Raw genomic sequence first — 23,667 nt, 5'->3', positions numbered from 1 at the left:
ACATTCACCACAACATTTCTGTAAATTATTGCCATTCCACTCTGCCTGATCTACTTGAGTGATGTATCAATGAAGTTTTGCCTGTGACATTAATCAGATGTTAACCCCCAGGATGCTTAACTTCCTATTAGCAGTGCTGGGAAAACTCTATCTTTGCCCCTGCTGCTGGAGTCCCCTAGTCACCTTTGATATGCTCTGGGTATCTGCTGGCATTGTCATTGGTGCTGTCATGGACAAGCAGCAAAAGCAAGCTAGCTCTGGTAATCAGCCAAACTCTGGTAATCTGTTCCCCACACTGAGATCTCTGACACGCAAATAAACCTCCACACTGAGAACTCTGACATGCAAATAAAGCTCCTCAGAGATCAGGTCTGCTCACCTGGTACCGCTCTCCCTCACAGAAGTGTTTTATCAACCACTGCTTTGTTTTAGTGGTAGTGATGAGGACAAATGTGTCAGACTCAGACAGCTTTCTTGGCCTTCCAGATAAAACCTCTCATCCAAGTAATCAGAAGGAATCTTCCAGCCTTCACAGCTGTAGAATCTCTTTCTCCCCATGCCTGAGTGTATCCTCTACCTACCCTGATCTTCTCCTCCCATCCTGCTGCTGTGGATATCAAGCTTTACCCCTTCAGGGAGCCTAAGAAAAACTTATTCTCCTTTTATTTTGTAATCACTGCTCCTGTGTAGCCTATTATTTGCCAGGTCTTTACCCTGGAAACATGGAAACTAAACCAGGATGCATGGAGAGGAGCTTACATTCCTCTTTCCTCCCATAGTGTTCTGCAAACAGGAGAATGAATCTTGCTCAATGTAGCTCCCCAGAAGGGTATGGATTACAGTGAAATTTGTGTAGATTTGAAATTATACCCAAACTATTTCCTGACAAAAAATAGATTTTCCCCCCTTTTTAAGGGAAAACAAATTACTTCTTTCATTCTAACTATAATAAAGTGGGAAAAAAATTAAATTAGCCTGACATTTATAAAGAATGGTAAATGAAAATATGGCCATAAAAATTTTACCAAATGAGGCTAAGCCACATGGAATGATGTTACTTGCTATTAATATTATAATCTTTTTAGTGCCTTGTTTCAAACAATATTCACATTGTTTCAAACAATATTCAATTAGATAGTCAATGTCCTTTTTTTTCCACCCAGCTTTCATGCATATCATTGTATGAAAAATCTTTTCGTCTGCTACTGTCAGAAATGTCAAAGGTTTTATTCCTATTCTAACTGGAAGATTGGTAAAACAAAAAAATAATAAAATAATAAGACTGTCCATCTCACTCAGTTATTTTCCCTGAATCAAACAATTTTTAACTATCAGTGTTGACAGTAATAAGTAAAAAGACTGTTTCCTTACTCACAGAATCACAACTGTTGATACTATCTTAATGCATTTTTGTTAAGTAATTAATTATTAATGCTAATCAATAAATGAAGCAAGAAAACAAGAAAATAAAATTGAATGAGTTAATGTAGAAATTTTTTTTGAAAAATGCATATTCACACAAAAATTAAGGAATAGGAGTAGGTTGGATAGGAGTAGGCAGTGGTGGTGCACACTTGCAAAACAAGTTCATTTGCTGTTGTTGCACTCATACCAGCAGTTTTTTACAAAGCCGTAAAAAAGATGCATGATTAAGGATAAATCAAACAGCAAACAGGTTATAAGTTAAGTTTTTTAAATAAAAATAGCTTAATCATAAAGCCGTTTTTATGTTTTCAGCATTTTCTCTCTCTTCTAGATATTTCTTAAAGAACTTCTGTACAAATATTTTTGCACAAATGTTTTACTGCAGCTGATTGATATCAATACATCTATTTTGTGCTAAACATGAAACTTCTCACTTGATCTGAAAAGATTCTGAAACAGCAGGTCTGTGATTGTTGACAGAAAGGAATGCTGTGTCAGGAAAACACTTTATAAACTGTCTTCTCTCCCTGATGTATCAGAATTTTTAAATTCAGAGTAAAAAGGTAATGCTCACTAAACAGTTAAATGACAAAAAACAGAATGTCCAACAGATGAAATATGAAATAATCCATCACAGAAGTTCATTAATTAATTAAGTTCAGGTTCTCTTCACAAGTGTGCTTATTTCCTTTAGACAGATTTAGCCTTTTTGCTTGTTTAATTCTTGGCTACATTTTATTGATTGCAATAACGCATTCTCTTTAATGGGCAACTAAAGGCCTCTCTGTTAGAAGAAACCTCAACAAATCTCAAAAGCATATGCACAAATAATTAAATTAACAGTCAGCTGAAGGACAATTTCCTTTAGAGTTGCACAATATATTGCAGTAAGTATTATATGTCTTTATCTACATTTAAGCATATACTAATAGCATTTAGTATGCTCCTCTGTTAGCATACTATATATCAAACAATGAATAGTTTATTTGGAAAATATTCTCTTTTTGTTGTTTAGGAGTGAGAAGCATAATGCATATTTAGAAACTTCATTCTGCTGATATTAATGAGTTTCTTTTTCTACTGTATTTGCTTGTAATACTTTTAGGGTAGAATTTCCAAATACCATAAATGAACACTGAAAATAGATTTTATTTTGCTGAAATACACTGTCCTTTTAAGGCTATTACTAAAAGTCAAAAGTCTAATTTATAAAAATGACATAGAAAATAAATTTCCTGATATAAATTTCTATTTCTTTATGTGAAACTATTGATATTTGTTTGTTTTATTTGCTCAGCATAAGTGTGTACATGAAATGTTTTGATGTGCAGTACTGAAGTCTCCTATAATCAGAAGTGACATCTCTTCAATGTTGTTATTCTTTAGGAAAATAATCTAATAAATAAAACATTTGCTACTAACATTTTATGGAATGAAGTCTGACAACAGCTTTCAAATTCAGCATTTTACTGTAAAAGGATGGCCTGCAAAATACATCTCATTTCAGACTGATGGTACAATTATGACAATATAGTGAAAATAAAATATCTACCAGAAAAACAAGTGTGTCATTTGGATGGCAATTTCCTAAATTACAACAAGAAGTCTGGTAATGGTGTTAAGTACACATTCATGAGGACAAGAAACTTTCAAGAACCAGCAAGAAGGTAGCAGCACCAGCACTGTGGTTTTGTGATCACAACATTGCAATGGCATTGTTTCAGTCTTTTTTAACTTACCTCTTAACAACAAAGCTGAAAGAGTCTTCTAATACTGAAATGAGTCACTACTCTTTTCCAAGATAAATTAGACAAACTGAATTCTTTACAACAAAAATAAAAAATACATTTAGTTATGGGAGATAACCCACTGTTCAAAGGCAAAGTTTTATGTAGACATGGCTGCCCACCCCCGCCAGTCCCTGCCCCCAATCTATGTGAAACTTACTGTTTTTCCCAATATTATCATTTGAAATGAGTGGATACAACAATTTTAATTCAAAAGCTATTTGATCACTTCAGAGAAATATGTGGGTTTGTTTTCATCACCTTTACACAGCTCAGTAGCTCTTGATCCCAAAGGTTTCCATAGACTTGCCATAAAATCCCAGGAATACTAATGAGCAAGAAGTTAGATACCTTAAATCTGAGCTCCTTGCACCTGTAAATATTAAATGTCTTAATGCTAAAGATAAAATTGTCTCTACTAAAAGTTCAAAACTTTGAGAAGCTTAAATGAACCTCTAAGCTTGCCATTATTTTAAAAACTGCCTGCTTGTCTTGATCTGCTATGGGACATAAGACAATATTTCAGCAACTGAGATCATTAAAGACTAGTAAAAGTAAATTAAAAAAAAACAAAACAAAACAAAACACAGAAATACCCTGAAAATGGATAGGAAACAGTAAAAATAAGTGGAGCATGCATATCTTTATATTATTTGAAATTAAGCTGAGTATTATAATATTTTAAAAACTTAATAGGTGTTTTCTTATATTTCAAGTTTATAGGAAATCCATCCCTTTCTTTGGAATCCAAATTCTACTTTTAATTAAAGGAATTGCTTTGAGATTCTCTGTATAAAGAGTGTAAAGACATTTTCTATGAAATCCATACTGATTGAAAATCATACACTATTTTATTTTTAATGGATGAATATTTGAAAAAAAATACTTAGCACGTTTCAAGTAAAAATACATTTCCTTAATTATATATGATAATGCAGAGCATGCAACAGTGCTAAAATAGAGTATGAGAAAGACCTGCATCACAAATTTTAGAATTAAGATCACACAGAGATGTATATATTATTGCTCCATACCTGTATAAATTTCTGTAAAAATAGAAGAAAACGGAAGTTGAATATATTATTTAGGTGCAGTTTTTTCTTCAAAATATACAAGTTTATAACGACTAAACAATGAAGATATGTCTGTATCCACATTTGTGAATTTCACTTTTCACATAAAAACATGGCTCACTATTTCTCAGAGACCAAAAGAAGTATTCCACTATGGAAAACAATTAATAAAAATTTATTTCAGACTGAAATATATGGGAATGCTTTTCTTTTCGTTCTTTATTTTATCTGCAACAGCATTCACCTGAAATTAATACTAGGTGTGGGAAACACAGAAAACTTGTATCAAACTTATGTTCTCCTTATGGCTTAGGACTTGTGGATGTCAACCATGAATTACAGTAATGGCTGCCTTTAGTTTTGGTGGTCAAACTCTTCTTTGTTCCAAGATCACACTTTCATTTTCTTAAAATCTGAGTAATTGGACAGATGTTATTTATAGCATTTGATACCAAGATTACAATTTTATTACTTTTAGTTTTTGAATTGGCAGGTGACCCTATGCCATGAATAGACTCATCATGTAGAAAAATAAAGCTAAAAACATTTGCAACAGTAGTCAAAAAACCCGTCTGAAAATTGGTAAACTTTTGTTTGGGCAGCAGCAACGCCTTCATAATTTGCAGAGCAGCCCTGGAAAAGGTAACCCTTAAAAATGGTGGTTTACACATATTTTCCGGAAAAATAAGGGCCAAATTTCCATTTGCAATGAATAGAACTTGTATCATCTCCATAACTTAAATCTGTTTCCTGAATAGAGGAATTTGAACACCATTCTCACAGAATGACTGATGTAATTCAAACCCCTTGATCAGCTGTAGGTGACTGGATTTACACATGAAGTATTCCCAGATTACTTATGGTGTAAAGGATTAGACAATGTTTCTTGTGGATCAAGATGTGTCCCAAGGTGCAAACTAAAAGCAGAGTTGAAGCTGCAGCACTTACCTCACTGAATCTGTATGGACAGAGTTAAACAAACACAGATTTTAGAGATGCCTTTGTGTTCTCAGCGCTGTTCTGAAAGGCCACAGCTCTGCTACAGACCTTGGCATATCTGCCGGACCGTTGTGGGTATCTAACATACCCAAAAGCACCTAAACAGATACTAGAAATTGCTAGGAAAAAGGCTTAGTCTCTGAATTGTTTCATTTTGGAGACAGAAGCAGATGAGAGTATTCATTTAGATGGCAGCTTTTAGGAACAATACATAACTGAATAGAAATATCAGAAAAAAATTCCAAAATCCTCCAGTGACTTCATGAATGCGCAAAAAGCAAATCCCAGCCCATACTGATTTCCATTCAGGCATTATATATCCTTTATTGTTCAAAGGCAATGGTAATATAACCCAAATACAGACACTCTGCTTCTCTTCCCTCTAAAAGCTCCTATGTGATACAGATTGCCCTTCACATATTTATGCATCAGTTTCATTTTTTCCCTTTAATAAAATTTTATTTGGCTGTTCAGTGTCAAGAGTGGCCAAACAAGATTAAACCTGATGTTGAACAGAGTATAGTGGTTTATGGTCTAATACACATTTGTGCTAGAAAGAGCCAGAGGTCTTGAAAACCTGCCTGTTTGTGTGGGGCTTGGCACAGGAAAGGCTGAATTTTGGCCTATGAGCACTGGAAAAGTAATTGCTCTATTATCTCTACTCCAGCTTTTTTGCCTTCATGAGCACTTACATTTCTTACTTATTATCTGTTTTGTAATTAGCTGTTCTCATAATAGAGTGTCCTGTGAAATCTCCATTATTACTCTTGTTTTTTGATAGACTTAAGCTTTTTTTTTCCTGCTGAGTTGCCTTTCTTACTAGTTTACTTTCTTTTGCAACATGTTTGATGGTCAATTACCATTTTTGCTTTGATCTTAATTGGAACACATTTGGAGATGTGTCATTAAGACTGCAAGAAATAAGTAGACATTTCCTCAGAACTGAATTTCAATTTTCCTCTACAATTGCGTATATTTGATTTAAAAGGTCATACCTATTAGCAAATCTAGACAAAATACATACAGTGCATTTTTTGAAATGAGTGATGTAAATAATTTGGATCAAACAATAAAAATCTTTGCTCCATTTATTAAAAACAAGTTACTAAACAACTGGTGTTTTTTCTCCTTTCTTTTAAAGAAAAAAATCATGCCAACACTCATAGGACTATCACATATCCAATATACAGTCTCTAATTGAAACTAGAATTTAAATGCTTTCTTCCTTCCTTTCTGAGCTTTTTTTGGGAAGAGCAGATTACTGGCTCAGTCCATGTGTCACAGAAATGTTGTTTGTTAGTTTCACCCCTGCCTTAAATACAAGTGTAGAAAATGGGGAAAATTTGCACTCCTGGTGTGGGACTGCAAGATCTGTTCTTAGTTATCAATAATATCAAAGAAGAAAAAAACAGCCTTTTATTTATCTCCTGTAAAAATGAGCTGGTCTAGAAACTGTAGTGAGATCCTTCACCTTTTGCATGATAAGAATGCTGAAAAGCAGCTTGCCTAATACAAGGACAAAGTCGCTCTGCTACATTCTCAGCAAGGACTGCTGTCTAATAGTTGTGAGTAACTTCATTGATGTGGCTTAAAAATGTTGGCATTTCAAAGCTCTGAACAATAAGGTTCAATAAATTACTATGAATTTGGCAATTAAAAGAATATTTGAATATATCTCAATGTTCTTACAAAACACTAAAACCACCAATAAAACCAGCATGTATATAAATATAAGCAAAGCTGTAACCTTACTAATTGCAGTGGTTTTGAACATGTTTGAATTTTTAATAGGAAAACTCAATGTTTTCTGATAGAGCCATGGGAGCTTTCATTCTACTTTCTGTGAAGTTGTTAGGACCCCTAAATGAGATACAGCCTCATCATGTTTCTTACTCCTTCTCTCTGCCCAAGGATTTAACATCAATTCTCTAATAACTGTGATTCTGTTATAGAAAGGCTTCAATTTTAGAATCAATATCATAGTAGAAAAGTTAATATAATAACTTTCCAGTGTAGAATTCCTTCTCAGCCAGGACACTCTAATGGAATCAAACTCTTAATAATATTAAGAATATTAAAATATTTTATTTTTCTAGCATCCAAATCAAGTTTATCTTCCTTCCTTCTCCCAGTTCCAGCTGCTTGTCAGCAGCAAATGCAACAGCTTCTCTCTCCTCTGTTGCTAAAAACTTCAAAATGTCCACTGATACAAAATGTCTGATATACATAACTATCACTGCTGTGCCTCACTTATGATACAAAACAGGTGGAAGTGCAGATATTTCTAAAATGTGTATTTTCAGGTATTATTATATTGCAACCAAGCAGAAGGAACTGAACCAGATATATTAAGGATAAGATTTATATGTAAAGAACATCGCACTGCATTGTATGGAAGTGGCAGCACGGCCATTTTTAAGCATTTCAGCTGTTAAGCATGAGGTGTGATAATGACTTGTACTAAACAGCTTAGTGGCAGAACACTGTGAAAGCCAACAGAAATGAAGAACTGGACTTTTATAAGTGGATTGTCATGTTTGATTAATTAGAACATGTTCACAGACACATAGAGTACTGGAATAGATAGCTATTATAAATGTCAAAAGCATATTATACAGATGACATTTTTTTTTCTCTGTTTAACCTTAGTCACAGCACAGGCTCAGAGGGGATCAGTAAGGATTCTAGGATCCTAGAATTCTAGGATTTCTGTGGTTTTACACAGGAATCTCCTTCTCTTGCCAGATTAATAAGATAATGTGGTATAGATTTTCTTCTCTTAATCAAATCTTGAGCTTCTCCAAATCAAGGTCAAAAGAATTATGATGTAAAAGTACAGGGAATTTGAAGTTCATTATTTTATACCATATCAGGACTACAGGTAAAACTCAGTAATTTTGGAAAACAGAAAATCAATTTTTAACTCCACGAGGACAAGGAACTTGGCTGAAATAGGATGAAAATACTTCAGCTATCATATTTAGTAATTAGAACATTATTCGATGTTGACAAGGTTGTTATTTCATATCTGAAAGTCTTATAGGTTCATTCCTTTTTCTCTTGAATTACATATAGGTGGACTGCTAGTACCCTCAAGCTGTTAGTGTGAACATTTGGGAAGTCAAAGGTAGTAATTTCACTGTCAAAAATTCCATTGAAATACTAGAATTTATAGAAAGACCATGATCTGCACTGCATGGGAGGAAATCTACTCTCAGGGGAACACTGATAGAGAGGAATGCATTAGTTTTGTTAGGGTTACAACACCAGCATCAGAAGATAGAATTCTCCAGTGCTCTCTATTCACATTGTGAAAATTGGATTCTCTAAAAAAGAGTTGGTGCCCACAAGAGAAGTAAAACTTCATTCACATATCAGACTTGTAGAGTTAAGTCTCACAACCTGGACTAGAGACATTTGAAGAAACATGTAGCTATATATCACTGCCCAAGCATCATTTTGTAAGCCTTTGATGTCTTCCATTATTTTATGCAAGCCAATGGAATGAGTTGAAACTTTTTTTCTAAGTAGACAAATCTGTACTTTGAAAAAAACCAAACAAAGACACGCACTGCTCCTCCCAGGAAAAATACAAGAAACTATGAGTACATAGTAATACCTTAATTAAATTTCTGATGAATTTTCATATTAATGTACAACTAATGCAAAAGTTTTAAAATATAAAAGTACCAATTCAGAATATTATAAAGTTTGCCACACATAAAAATGAGTAGCAGCTATCCTGCTCTCAGAAGGCTTGAAATGTGAAGAAAGCAAAACTTTGTTTTCCTTTTTAAAAATCATGAGGAAATGAAGGGGAAGAAAAAATAAGAAAATCAAAACTTTCTGTCTTCCTTAGTCTCCAAGGAAATAAAACCAAAAGCAAGATAAACGTATGTAAGCCAGTTTCTATATATAGAATCAATTTCTAGCTTAATCTGACAGATTTATCTTTTTTATGAATGCACCTGAATGCCCAAATCATGCTCTGAATTCCTTATTTCCACATTCTATATAATGGGTGTCTGCTGTACATCTCCTGATCAACTGGTACATGTTCCTGATATATGTTCCTAATAATAGTGCATGCCCTTCAAGTCAGATTTTGTGATAGAACAATCAAATAATTGCAATATACTATGGAAATACATCTTCAGATTGCTTTCCAGGTAAATTACAGCATTCATAATACAGCATTTATTGTTTTCTACTGTGAATATCAGAAGCAAGAAAGTCTGTGAAAATACTCAAAACCAAAACAGGTGTTCCTATATAATTTTTGCCATTAACATCATGCATGTACTTTCTTAACTAAGTAATTCCGTAATCTGTAATTAGTGCACACAAAGCTGTTCATTAAAATGCCCGGAATATATCCACACGATTTGAAAACAGTTTAACTAGCCATTATGTTGGCTTACTGTGAATCTGTTAAAGGCTACATTTACAGCAGTTTAACACTAAATAAACAGATGGTGTGAGACAGAGGTAGCGTTTTCATATAAACCTAACCTACTTTTATTTATACCCGTATAAATCTAGACAAAATCAGTATAAGAATTTGACATTGGAAGGTGTTGAATAGAGCTGTAAAGAACTAAGCAGACTCAGACAACCTGTACCAAAAATATTATCATAGAATGGAGTCATAAAATAATTTATGTTTGACCAAAATGACCTCCAAGATCATTGAGTCCAACCTCTGACCAATTACCTCCTTGTCAATTAAACCACAGCCCCAAGTGCCATTTCCAGTATTTTCTTGAACACTGCCTGGGATGGCAATGCTGGCACTTCCTTGAACTGCCTATCCAATGCTTAATCATCCTTTCAGTGAAGTTCTCCTGGTATTAAACCTGAACCTTCCCTGGTTCATCCTTTGTCCTGTCTGTACCTGCTTGGGAGAAGAGGCCAACCCCCACCTTGGTACACTCTCCTTTCAGAAACTTGTAGAGAGTGATATGGTCACCCCTGAGCCTCCTCCTCTACAAGCAACCCCAGCTCCCTTGGGCACTCCTGGTATGACTTACACTCCAGAACCTTCACCTGCTCTGTTGCCCTCATCTCTCCAGCCCTGCCGGGACACACCTAAAGGTCAGCTGCCGCTGCACCCTTCAATGTCTTTCTTCTAGTGAGAGGATCAGAACTGGACACAGGATTTGCAGTGTGGCCTCACCAGTGCCAAGTACAGAGCGACAATCCCTGTCCTGGTCCTGCTGGCCACACTATTGCTGGTGCAGACCAGGATTTCATTTGCCTTCTTAGCCACTTGGGCACACACTGGCTCATGTTCAAACTCTCCCCACCCCAGGTTCTTTTCTGCTGGGCAGCTTTCCAGCCACTCTGCCCACAGCCTGTACGGATGGATAGGGTTCCTGTGTAGGACCTTTCACTTGCCTTATTGAACCTCATAACACTGACTTTGGCACACTGAACCAGCCTGTCCTGAACCCTCTGCAGAGCCTTCCTAACTTCCAACAGATCAACAATCTTACCCAATTTGGTGTCATCTGCAAAGTGATTGAGGGTGTTCTTGGGCCCTTCACAAAGATCATTGACAAAGATACTAAACAGGACTGGACCCAATACTGAGTCCTGGGGAACCCCACTAGTGACTGGCCATCACACAGATGTGACTCCATACACCACCACTCTCTGAGCCTGGCCATCCAGCCAGTTCTCAACCCAGTGAAGAGTGCACCTGTCTTAGCCATGGATTGCCAGCTTCTCCAGGAGTATGCTCTTGGAGACAGTATCAAAGGCTTTGATGAAGTACAGGTAGACAACATCCACAGCCCTCCCGTCACTCACCAGGTGGGCCACCTGGTTAAAAAGGAAGATCAGGTTGTTTAAGCTGGACCTGTCTATCCTAAACCCACATGTCTGGACCTGATCCGCTGGTTGTTCTGTATGTGTCATGTGATCACACTTAAGATAATCTGTTCCATTACTTTGCCAGGTACCAAGGCCAAGCTGACAAGCCTGTAGTTCCTTGAACCCTCCTTCCAACCCGTCATGAGAAGGAGCATCACGCTGGTCAACCTCCAGCCATTTTTGACCTTCCCAGTTAACCAGAACTGATGACAAATGATGGACAGTGGCTTGGTGAGCTCTTCTGGCAGTTCATCAGTACCCTCAGGTGGATCCCATCTGGCCTTATAGACTTGTGAGTGTCTCAGTGGCACAGCAGGCCATTAACTACTCCCTCCTATAATGTTCTCAGAGAATCTCAGTTACATCTTATGAGTCTTGCCAGCAGGGCTTACCTTTTCCATAAAGCATATGAGACACTGCTAGTCTCTTGAAGGATGACTACAGAAAGGTTGGCTTTCTGAATTTTTAATTACTTACTTAAATATCTAAATGAATACCAAAACCTGCTGAGAATTCTGGTTCCTTTTGCAAGATGTACTCAAGAGACTAGTATTTCTAGACATGTATTAAAAATTATTTTACATCTTTCTGCACAGAGGCAATTCTGATACTGCAGTAGTCATTTACTTGTTATTGTACTGGATTTTATTCAGTGGAACATAAATTAAAATGAACAAAAATGACAAACTAAATTTTGACCATTAATTAAAATAATAAGAACAAATATGAGTGGTTTTTCATGAGCTCATGAATAATGGATTTTATTCAACCATCTTCCCTAAAGGGGAAAAGTCCTGCTGTCTCAACATACCAGGAAAATTGCCTTTTAATGATTGCACTGGAATCCTAAGCAAGTATCATTATATTGAACTGCTGGAGGAAAAATGTGTTTATATTTAATTTACAAATCAATAGGTGCTTTTAATTGAGCCTATCACTTGAACTACATTTGCTCAAGAACACCACACAATTTGTTTCTGTAAATTATTTTAGTAAGTGTTTAAAATTTGACCCCAACATTTATGCAAAAAATGTCACAATAGCCTTTGCAATTTAAGTCTATTTCTTTTAAAATCATCAAGAGAAATAATCACACAGTTTCTGGATTCCAAGATAGCTATAAATTGTTTTCTCAAAACGATAAAATAATGTAGAGAATGCCAATAGAATTAGAGAGAAAACTGTGTAGAAAATTAATCAATCTTTGTGATGGCAGCTTAATGGGTATGTACCTACTATTACCTATGTAAGCAATTCTATTATGTTAACAAACTGATTTTGAAGTATCAATTTTGTTTAATAAAGAAACACATCTAGCACCTAGCAGATGTACAATGTTCCCTTCACCTTAGTTGCAGCCGCAGGCATATATATGGCCAGTCACTTTGAAAGCTTTGTTTGGGGAAGTGAAAGACTATTAATGCTGTAGGAACACTGAAATGCGTTTTAAAAAGTGATAGAAATGCCTTCTAAAGTTAATTATGTTTGCTTTCCCCTCTCCCTTGGCGTTCATTACCTTTAAAAGGATCCACACACTGGCAGAAATAATTGCCAGGTTGGTCAATGCAGGTGGCTCCATTCTTGCAGGGAAATGAAGCACACTCATCTATATCTGTTTCACATCTTGCACCTTTGAAAAGATAAAAGTTTTGAACACTTTCTAAAAAATCAGATGCCAATTTCTAATTCATTTGCACCACAAAAATCTCAAGCAACTTGTGAAGATAAGCTAACATACATCAGCTAAACAAACAGCCACACTACTAATTTCAACATCCATTTTGTTCTTATAACCACAAATGCATACCAGCATCTTTCTGAGTTGCTAATTGGTAACTAGTCTTCCTTATGTGTGCAAGCTTTGAAGGCCTTTTTGAATGCAGACTAATTTGTCTTGTGCTATGTAGTTGACAGATGCAGTCAGTGTTCCAGTTAGTTGGAATGCAAATTAAACATTAGACCAGGGCAGATAAAGAGAAATGACAATAAACCACAAGCAAATTAGTCAATAATGTCTTAATGGATGCTTTGTGGACTACCTGGTTGTGAAAAAAAAAAAAAAAAAAAGTTTTCTATGAAAACAACTCACCAGTAAAACCGGGTAGACAGACACATTTATAGCCACCAATAAGGTCTGCACATGATGCATTATGAAGACATGGAGAAGACTGACATTCATTTATATTTGCTTCACAAGTTGTACCTATGAATATAGAATCAAGGAAAGGGGAAAAAAGTTATTCCATGGCACTTTTAGGTAAAGACTGACATTTATTTTAACTGAATATAACTCACATATCAGAATCTATCTGACACCCTTTTTATATTCAGATCTGGGTGTTTATGACAGATGTTCATCTTCTGAATACTTAATTTTTGCACTAATTTTTCAAAAATATTAAAAGTACAGTAATCAAACAGTTTACTAAGGCTTAAAGCAGAAAATTTTCTTATTATATAAACACAGAAGAACAGAAACCAAATTACAGTAAGTATAATAGACAGCATTGCAGTGGTGTGAAAGACTTCTTATGTCCATGATAAGGCAAAAAATGCACTCCCAAAAAACTATGAAAAAGAAGTCTGTTATAGACAAGAAGAAAATTTATTCCAATATAGACTATAAAAAACCCCCACATAATTATCAAAGTATAAAAATACTTAATTGCTAATATTTTTCAGTGAACAAAATTCTTTATCATTTGAAGAATCATTGAAAAATTGCATCAATTGCATGATTTGGGAAGTTAAAAGCATTTGAAGAAATAAAAATGCAAGCAATAAATCTTCTGAATAGATGAGTGGTAAAAATGTACTATTTTGCACTGGGACTTTTGAATTATGGATTGATTTGTATTTAAATAATTAAATATCCATGATGTTTAAAAACTTATGCTTTAAAAAGAAAATGGATACACTTTAAATGCCTGATCTAACCTGAAAGCATAGCTGCAGCTATTAATGCACCCACTTACCAAAGCTATTAAATTTTTCATATCAATTGTACAAATATGACAAAACCAAAACCTTTACCACACAGTTGGATCTTTTTCTCAATTCGAGGACATTAAAGCTTCAGAATATTTTAAAACTTGCAGAAAAAAAAGTATCTCCTATTTGCAGAATTCACTGAACTCCACAGTTCCATTTTCAACAGCCAAGACACCAGTTAGCAGAAAATACCTAGTTCCATGCTATCATGAAAACAACATGGGTAATTTAGTCAAGATATACTTCTTCTAACTGACATGTTTATGACTTCAGATGACACCCATATGTGAATGCATGCATTTCATCTGATATGTTAAAAAAAAAGATGTAAAACTCTGAATAGATTTACAAAGTTATCATTCTGTGGAATTTTTTTTTACCTTCAAATCCATCCTGACAGATGCAACTGAAGGCATTCAGGTGATCAACACAAGTAGCTCCATTGTGACAAGGGTCACTAAGACACTCATCCACTTCAATCTCACAGTTATGACCTGGAAAAAAGTGGAGGATTCATTTCACTCGAACACACCACTGGTGAATCATCAGTGAAATAACTGAGCTTAACAATCAGCCATAAATTGTCTTTGGGGAATTCATTTCTTGTTGATTAAAGGAAAAAAAAAAGCAGAATATATGTTCAACAAAGATTTTATAGAGTCCTTACAGATGTACTCAAAAACTTGCATATTTTCATAATTTAAGGAAGGTCAAGAAAGACTTGAGTTTTTGTAAAACATCACAAATGTAAATATGGTTTCCAAGAAAAAAAAATTATGCAATCTTTCTCTGTTATATTATTTTTTTCATTAATTTATTAATTTATGGGTTTGTTTTAAAGATCAGAACAACAAGTTAAGAGGTATGCAATCTTCTCAAGATGTCAATTCTTCTGGCTGTCTCTGTCCTCCTTGACTAGTGAGGGAGATTTTAGTGTCATCTTATTCCTGCTTTTGGAGCCCTCTCAACATCCCTGGAGTTAAACAGGATGGATCTGGGTAGCACAGCCACTCAGGGAATTCCTACTGCCCTTGATTATTTCACCATATAGTTGATCAAAAATACCTGCATATGTATCTAGAAAGATCTTATTTTTCTTTTACACTGTCATCTGAAAATACCACATCAGTATGTCAGTATGCTGACAAACTAATTTTAATCTAATAAGTGTAATGACAATTGTCTGCAGGGTAGATGCAAACATGAGCAGTTAAACCTGCCCAGGATCTTGGACGTATGTTTGGCAGTGGAGACCCTTGTTACTGCAACCTTATTATTACAGAAAGCACAAAGGAGATAAATTAAGGCAAACTTGCATATGGCTGGGAGTTCAAATCACATCAGTGTAAGACAGACACCATGTCTAAAATAGTATAAATAGTAATTGGAGTGGAACTAGTCCCTTGTAGTCAGTATTTTTTACAGCTGAATACTTTTACGCAGCCAAGTACTTTTGTGTGCCAGGAAACAAAAGTTGCTTTTGCCTGAATCAGAGGCACGCTGTTAAATTATCTATTGCTACTTTTGGACAAACTTCTGTTCTCTGGTATAGGACTGACTGAAAAATGTTTAACAGCATTCTATGAACTCACCTATAAAGCCAGGTGCACAGAAACAAAGATAGCCACCCACAATGTCTTTACAGATGCTGGAGGATCCACATGGTTTTGATACGCAGGCAGCAACATTAGCTTCACATAAGTCACCAGTAAAACCTGTTGAAAAATAGAGTAACAGAAGACTTAGGAAATTTACTACATTTAATCTGAGAAAACAGACAAGTGAGAAACCAATTAAATGTGTACTTTTCTTATGTTTTAAAATCTTTTTTAATATAGGGTAAAATATTCTAATTTCCTTGAAAGTTTCAGTTTCATACACAAAACAACTCTAAATGGAACAAAGTCATAATGATAAAGTCAATGATAGAGGTGCACTTCAGATTATAATAAAAACCCTTCAAAATACAATGAGCATCAAGGAAATAATAATTTTCATTGATGACAGAACTTTTATTTTTGAACATACTCAATAAATAGTTGCAAGAAAATATTGTTTCACTGATTGTTTTTTTCAAACCACATAAATATATTTAACTAAGTGATATAAAGCAGTTGAAAATCAATCCATGTGTGTGGAGCTAGTATCCAAATGCTGAATATAAATACAAAGTTTCAAATTTTAAACATTTTGGTTTGGTCATAAAAAATTAGTGATCTAAAGCAAAAAAAAAGTACGGTTTTGTGGTCTCCTATTAGCTGAGCACTTAAAATTTTCTAAATATTTTTAGCACAACAAAGATCAAAACAGACTAGACCAATTTATTATAATTTAACAAGTGCAGCATGAAAAGCCACTAAAGACTTAAACCAGAGATTTGGTTCAGTGAGTTAAATATAATGAATTCCAGTGTCTTACAAACTTAGATACTAAGTCTGTCTGAAGATGTGAACTTCACATTTAATTTAAAAATATATTTATAAAGTAATGCCATGCTTCATCAGCATAGGTATTGCCATGACAGATTCCAATGTACCATTGAGATTCCTCATATCTGACATTTTTTAGACAAAGAGGAAAACTCTTTGGTCAAAGGTGTTCAAATAAATCTGCATTCCTACATTATGCCATGATAACTTTCAAAATCAAACATAACCTAGTTTTAATAGTGTTTATTAAGTGCAGTTGACTAGAATAAATAATTACAAAATTTCAGAAGTTCAGTACTGCATGGACATAGTCTTTAGAGGAAATGGAAATGGTGTTCTTAAGGCATGACTGAAGACCTTCTGATCTGGAAGATTTTTTAACTTTTGAACATCTTGTTACATGAGAGAACACAGCAGCTTCTGGCCATCAGGGTAAATTGCTGGAACATGCTGCACTTTGCAAATTCTGGCTTGTTGAACAACCCTTTGAGGCATAAATACAAGGCAATGCATATTAAAACTGCCCTACACATACAGTCATTTTCGTTTCTAAATCAGTAGATGCAGAAAAGTGACTTTAAATTATGTTTCAATTCCATCCTAAACACCAGCTGTGCAACACTCTTGCACAGCTGAAATTTTCCTCCTTGTTGATTGCCATTAAAAATTTAAGTCTCTCATTTTTGCCTTTGTAAATAGCTCTTAACATCTGCATAATGAAGTGCTATATAAACCTAATATAAAAAATTATGAGAAAGAAATAAAATGAAAACGATCAGTGATGGTAACAGCTATGCTCAGATATATCTATAGTTGTTGCATGTGTGACTTTCATCAAAAAAGAGATAATAAATATAGAAAAGCTAATAGGTTTTTTTTCCTTGATGAAATAAAAGTTATTATTCATAACTTTATAGATTTGAAATAAAGGTCTTAACCTATGAATCCTTTTATTTCTATGTTTTGAATTAATTATTGAAGTACTACAGCATGGATTATTGGGCTTTGAGAAACCTGATCTACTTTTAAAAATTCACTATACTAAATTGAAGAACAAAGGGTAGTGGTTTCAGGGCTCAATTTTAATATTATGCATCTGGTATTGTATAAGGTTTCTCATCAAAACAGATTCAGTTGCAGTACTTAACATTAACTTAACATTTCCTACAAAAAGAAGAGAGCACATTTTGATTTCTTTTTCTGTTACAAATATCCAAAAGATACTTTATAAATTTAGATAAAGATAATTTAGCAAGAGAGTATTTAATTTTTTTTTAAATGCCACATTTACATTCTTGAGACATTTCTTTTTGACAAACCTAAATGCCTCATGACAAAAGTGATTTTTACTAGTCAGGCTGTGACACTTAAACTCTCCAGGGAGATCACTGAATTGTGATCCATTCTGACATAGTCCAGCCACACAGTGATTTATGGCAATTTCGCTACATGGCTCCTTATATTCTGGATGGCAGGTACATCTGAAACTATCAAGTGAATCCTCACATTAAGGGTTATTGTCAGAGCCAGCAGGATTTGATGTGCATTCATTCACTCTTATTGAACAAATAGTACTTCTGGGGAGAAAGTTTTATGGTTGCTGTTGACATCACATCTAAGAAAAGCTTAAACAGAAAGAAAGGAGAGAAAGAGAGTAAGAAGAAAAGAAAAGAAAAGAAAAGAAAGAAAGAAAGAAAGAAAGAAAGAAAGAAAGAAAGAAAGAAAGAAAGAAAGAAAGAAAGAAAGAAAGAAAGAAAGAAAGAAAGAAAGAAAGAAAGAAAGAAAGAAAGAAAGAAAGAAAGAAAGAAAGAAAGAAAGAAAGAAAGAGAGAAAGAGAGAGAGAGAAAGAGAAAGAGAAATGCTAGAATTTAATAAATTCATGTAAAACCTGGACAATATTTTCATTGTCATTAGGATTCTTACATAATGGGTTGCCGATTTCTCCTTATTTTGACTGAATGCGATAAAAACGATATATAAAACCATTTAATTCATTTTATTTTTGGGATAGAGTGGTTGGAATTGTTTTTGTCATTCAACACTTATCATAGTGAAACACTGCTTGTGCTTAGGTCCACTGGAATTTCAAATATAAAAATAGTACTTATTGAAAAAATTATACAAAATGTAAAAATTGTAAGAAATATGCAATTAATAATAGCTGTATTGAACAAAATAAAGGGTAATAAAGAGGAAAAATCATCACCTTGGCATGTGAATTGGGTTTGCTGGGCCAGGTTTTGGTAGCAGGGTGGGGGTTTACAGGGTTGGCTTCTCTGAGAATTTGCCAGAAGCTTCTCCCATGTCTGACAGAGCCAATGCCAGCTGCCTCCAGGACAGACCCACTGCTGGCCAAGGCCAAAGCCATCAGCAGATGGCAGTAATCCTCCTGTGATCATATTTAAGGAGGAAAAAACTGATTGCACAGAGGTAATTGTGGCCAGGGAAAAACGGGGTAGGAACGAGAGGAACAGCTCTGCAGACTCCAAGGTCAGTGCAGAAGGAGGGGCAGGAGGTGCTCCAGGTGTCAGAGCTGAGATTCCCCTGCAGCCCCTGGTGCAGCCCATGGTGAGGCAGCTGTGCCCCTGCAGCCCATGGAGGGCCGTGGTGGATCATGTTACCTAGGGACTGTCATATTTTTGTTGGCTTCACATGCTTATACATATTTCAACTTCACATTTTCTCCAGTATCTTTTTCAATAATTCAAGTTAGACCTGACAGTTCTATACTTCACTTCTGCTCTTTTCTACCTTTCTGTAACTTGGCCTAACCACAAGCTACAGCTCTGAAATTGCTCTGAACCCTTTCTAAATATCACAGTTGAAGCTGTAGCCAAACAAAGAGATTTTACAGTATGCTTTTTCATTTGAACACTCTAGCTTCTTCTGTGACAGATAAAATAATGAAGAAGATTATTCCGGAGTTATAGAAAAACACCTGAAAAACAGCACAGTATTGGTCAGCGCTTCATGAGGGGAAAGTCCTGCTTATCAAACATATTTTCCTTTTAGGACATGGTAACCCACTGTTGATCAAGGGAAGCCAATTGATGTAATATTTTTGGATTTCTGCAAAGCTTTTGATACTGTTTCTCACAGAATCCTTCTGGACAAAATGTCCAGCACACAGCTGGATAAACACATCATGTGGTGGGTGAGCAACTGGCTCAGGGGTTGGGTGCAAAGGGTTATACTGAATGGGGTGACACCAGACTGGTGACCTGTCACTGGTGGGGTTCCTCAGGGCTCCATCCTCGTTCCTGTGCTCTTCAACATCTTCATAAATTACTTGGACACAGCACTTAAAGGCATACTAAGTTTGCCAATAATCCTAAACTGGGAGAAACTGTTGACTCCCTCAAAGGCAGAGAGTCCCTGCAGAGACACAGAAAAATTAGAGTACTGGGCAATGACCAACCACATGAAATTCAGCCAGGGAGAGTGGTGGATTCTGCATCTGGGTCAGAGCTACCCTGGATGAATGTACAGACTGGGGAATGAGATACTGGAAAGCAGCACTGTGGAAAGGGCCTTGGCTGACAGAAAGTTGAACATGAGCCAGCAGCACCCTGGCAGTCAGGGTCAAGCCTGTGCTGGGGGGCATCAGGCACAGCATCACCAGTTGGGCAAGGGAGGGGATTGTCCCACTCTGCTCTGCACTGGAGCAGCCTCACCTCAACTTCCATGTGCAGTTTTGGGTGACACAATATAAGATATTAAAGAGTGTTCAAAGGAGGGCAACAAAGATGGTGAAGGATCTTGAAGGGAAGCCATATGAGGAGTGGCTGAGATCACTTGATCTGTTCAGACTATTGCTTTTTAAAGGTTCTTCATCTTCTTGAATATAGCGCCAATCAGCAGAACAGAACTTCTCATCAAAATTCTTTCAAAAGGAGTAAATCTGACCTTTCTGTAATTTTTCTCTCTTCATTCTCCCCCATCTAGAATTTCTTTCTCCCAATGAGGGCTAGTGAGTGCACCATGTCTCTTTTAGCTACCTGACTTCAGTGATCATTTCTACTGCTTTTGGACAAGCTGCACCTTAAGCCACATGCTTAAATGAGAAGATGTATCAGAACCATTGCTCTGCAGTGTTTTCCTTTTAAAAAGAAAGCCCTTTAGCCTCTGCAAAGGGACATAATGGCTAGATACATCTTCCAATACTGTATGAATATTTTTGTCAGTTCCACTAAAAGATAGATTAGAACTAGAGAAAAAGGATTAAGGAAAAACAGAGACATACTCTACACATCTTACAGTAATACACCAGAAGACTTACAGCTATTACAACAGAAGTTTGATTACTGTACCACAGCAGGCACTCTCAGAATCTCTGTTATTTACACTAAGAAAACACAGAATAAGTTTTTATTCTGACTGTGCTTGCTGGTTTGAAACGTGTCAGGCTATCTTATAATTTTGTGGTATGATGTATTAAAACAGCACCTAATGATGCTTTCCACCTGCAGAATAAAATAACTGCAAGAGTAGAAAAAAAAATGAAAACTTTATGAAATGATATCTGTTATCCATTTTCATTTTCCCATGAGGACTGAGAAGTTGTCAATGTTTGCTGCTTCTTTTGCGATGACATCAACATCTGCTGAGAAGGTGATATGTATTGTATAACATAATTTGATTGTTATTAGGAATGGGTAATTTATTACCCTTTCCTATATAACATCTTCCTGTAATCAATATGCAAATCCTGTGGTATTTACAATTCCCTTATGGAAAATGAAAAATGAGAGTAAGAAATTGCTTAATTGAAATAGTTTATGCTGGTTAGAACTGCGGTTTTGAATTAAAATTTAGGGTTTTTTTCTGATTGCTGCTAGCAGATCAGAAGGAAAAAAACCAAACAAACTAAAATAATGTCGAAAATATAAACAAAAATAGTAATCATTAATATGAATTACCTAACTTCTTAATTACACAGATTTTCAGCTCAACATCTCTGAAAAAAAGATCAGTGAAATACAAAGCTCCCAATAAAATCAGCACAAGCAGTGGGCAATGTTACTATTCTTCCTCAGTTAGATCTCAGAGGCATTCCATGCTTTCAGATTTTGTGTGTTGAGAATAAGGAGATAAGAGGATGAGCTGACCCTGCATTGTGTAATACGACAGTGGATTAAATAAAGAGCTCTTCAGTTCAATATTCTTATTTTAGAGATGAATTAATTTTTTACAGAAAGTAGTTCAATGACTTTATTAAAACGAGAATGGTTTCAAGTGCCACATAAAGTCAAGTATGCATTTCCTTAGGACTGTAAACGATTTTTAAGTAGAATTTAGGAAGACAAATATGATAATAAAAACAAACATACATTGGCTTGCTGTTCATGCCATTAATGGAATTAAGATTGGCAGGCAGTAGCAAGCAAAATTTTGGGGTTGAACTACTTCTTAGAATTTGCTGATAAACAATCTGTTTGACAGAGGCAAAGTACATAGACATTCCCTATCATCGATCATATATTTTCTAGTCTGCCATTCATAAAATTTAAAAATAATATGAAATCCAAATATGATCGTTCATTTCTCATCTGATTAGAACACCATATGGTACTAGAAAAGTGGGGGGAAAAGAAGGGATTGATTTTAGTAACAGGTAAGTAAAGGTACAAAAAATGGTGATTAAACCACATAAAGCAATTGCAGTGGACTTTGCTGAAGGTCTGGTAAGGCAATTCTCTTACTTGTTGAGAATTTTACACAATATTTTTACTCCTTATTGATGCAAGCAGACAAATAGATTATGAGAACTGAACAAATACTAATTATTTTTCAGTACATTGTAGGACCAGAAGATTGCTTGGAAAGTGAGTTGTCAGAGAAGGAAATTATTTTAGAGAAGGGTAGAAAAGCATAAAGACAGAACAAAAACACAGATAAAGAATTAAATGAGTAGAAATTTCAGAGAAAAACAATAAATCATATCCAGAATAAAGACTGTTAATATTTCTTTAGAAATGGCAGTAGAATAAAGAGTGTTTCAGTTTTGGCTATAAAAATACACTTCTAGATGATTACTTTTTTTTTAAATCAGAGATGGCCAAACAACATAGCAGATAATAATTTGAAAACTTTAGATCCTTTATTAGAAATTTGAATGTATTTAGACATGTAGACAACCTATTAATTATCTATTTTTCAGAAATAGAAGTTTTGGAATAAACAACTTTTAAACATATAAATCAAACATTAAAAAATTATGTTTAGTAGGCATAGCCTACTAACATCAGAAAAAGAAAATAATTTGATTATTGCATTAAGTTATCCATGAAATGTATGATTTTAAGCCTATTGACAAAACTTTAAGCAGTTTTCTGGAATGCAATGTCTGAAAACAAATTTGATTTGCATTTCTAATGTCAGAAATGGAAAAAGATAGAAAGGAGCCAGAGATTACATCTTTGTAAATCTTATTAATTTCTTACTAAAAGTGAAGTGAATGGGCTCATTCTACATCCAAGAGACACTTAACCATGGGAATATATTCCAATAATGTATCAGAAAAAAAGAAAAATATAGAGGTACCAAACATAAGAAGCAGAAAATTAAAAATTAGTCACAACTGGCAAATGAAATCCTTTATAAAAGAATGTAACTTTGGTGAATTTTGAAATAGAGTTATGATGGTTTTAACAGGTCTTTAAAATAGCTGGTTAGTGTCATAATCATTCCTTTCCATCCTGTTACTGCCATTACAGTACTTTTAGAAATAAATAGACTCAAGCTAAAGGCTGTCATAGAGATATTTCCTGACCTGGGGGATTTGTAATGGGTTATTACAGTGTTCCTCAAGACATCACTCTTTTGTGTCTGCTTTTGGTAGCAGTAACTCAATGTCTTATTAGACACTTTTGAAATAAATAGTGTTGTTTTTATTAGAAAAATGTCAAATTTTTAAGTCATCTGCTAGGGTTGGTGGATTGAATTGACATTACAAATGAGCTATTAATCAATTTTCTTTTCTGTATTTTTAGCCTCATAAATGACAGCACATTTTTTTAAAAAAGGAGAAGTTGACAATTTTTACTTGTTATATTGCAGAAAAATTTCTTTTACCACTGGCATGAAGCA

The 23,667-nt window shown here is 35.0% G+C and overlaps 1 protein-coding gene across 1 annotated transcript in view; it reads right to left on the bottom strand.

Annotated features, from left to right (window-relative positions):
- Positions 1-23,667, bottom strand: part of EYS (eyes shut homolog) — a 614,241-nt gene that overhangs the window by 478,533 nt on the left and 112,041 nt on the right. Inside the window, exons 6-9 of the mRNA XM_041410576.1 lie at positions 15,742-15,864; positions 14,530-14,643; positions 13,248-13,361; positions 12,675-12,788 (exon numbers count right to left, since the gene is read on the bottom strand). Of these exons, the coding sequence (XP_041266510.1) occupies positions 12,675-12,788; positions 13,248-13,361; positions 14,530-14,643; positions 15,742-15,864 (465 nt within the window). The remainder of the gene's footprint in view (positions 1-12,674; positions 12,789-13,247; positions 13,362-14,529; positions 14,644-15,741; positions 15,865-23,667) is intronic.

The sequence above is a fragment of the Onychostruthus taczanowskii genome, unplaced genomic scaffold (genome assembly GCF_017590055.1).
Source record: "Onychostruthus taczanowskii isolate IOZ18803 unplaced genomic scaffold, ASM1759005v1 scaffold33, whole genome shotgun sequence".
In the NCBI taxonomy this organism is placed as follows: domain Eukaryota; kingdom Metazoa; phylum Chordata; class Aves; order Passeriformes; family Passeridae; genus Onychostruthus; species Onychostruthus taczanowskii.
This window is presented reverse-complemented; position numbering and strand designations above follow the sequence as displayed.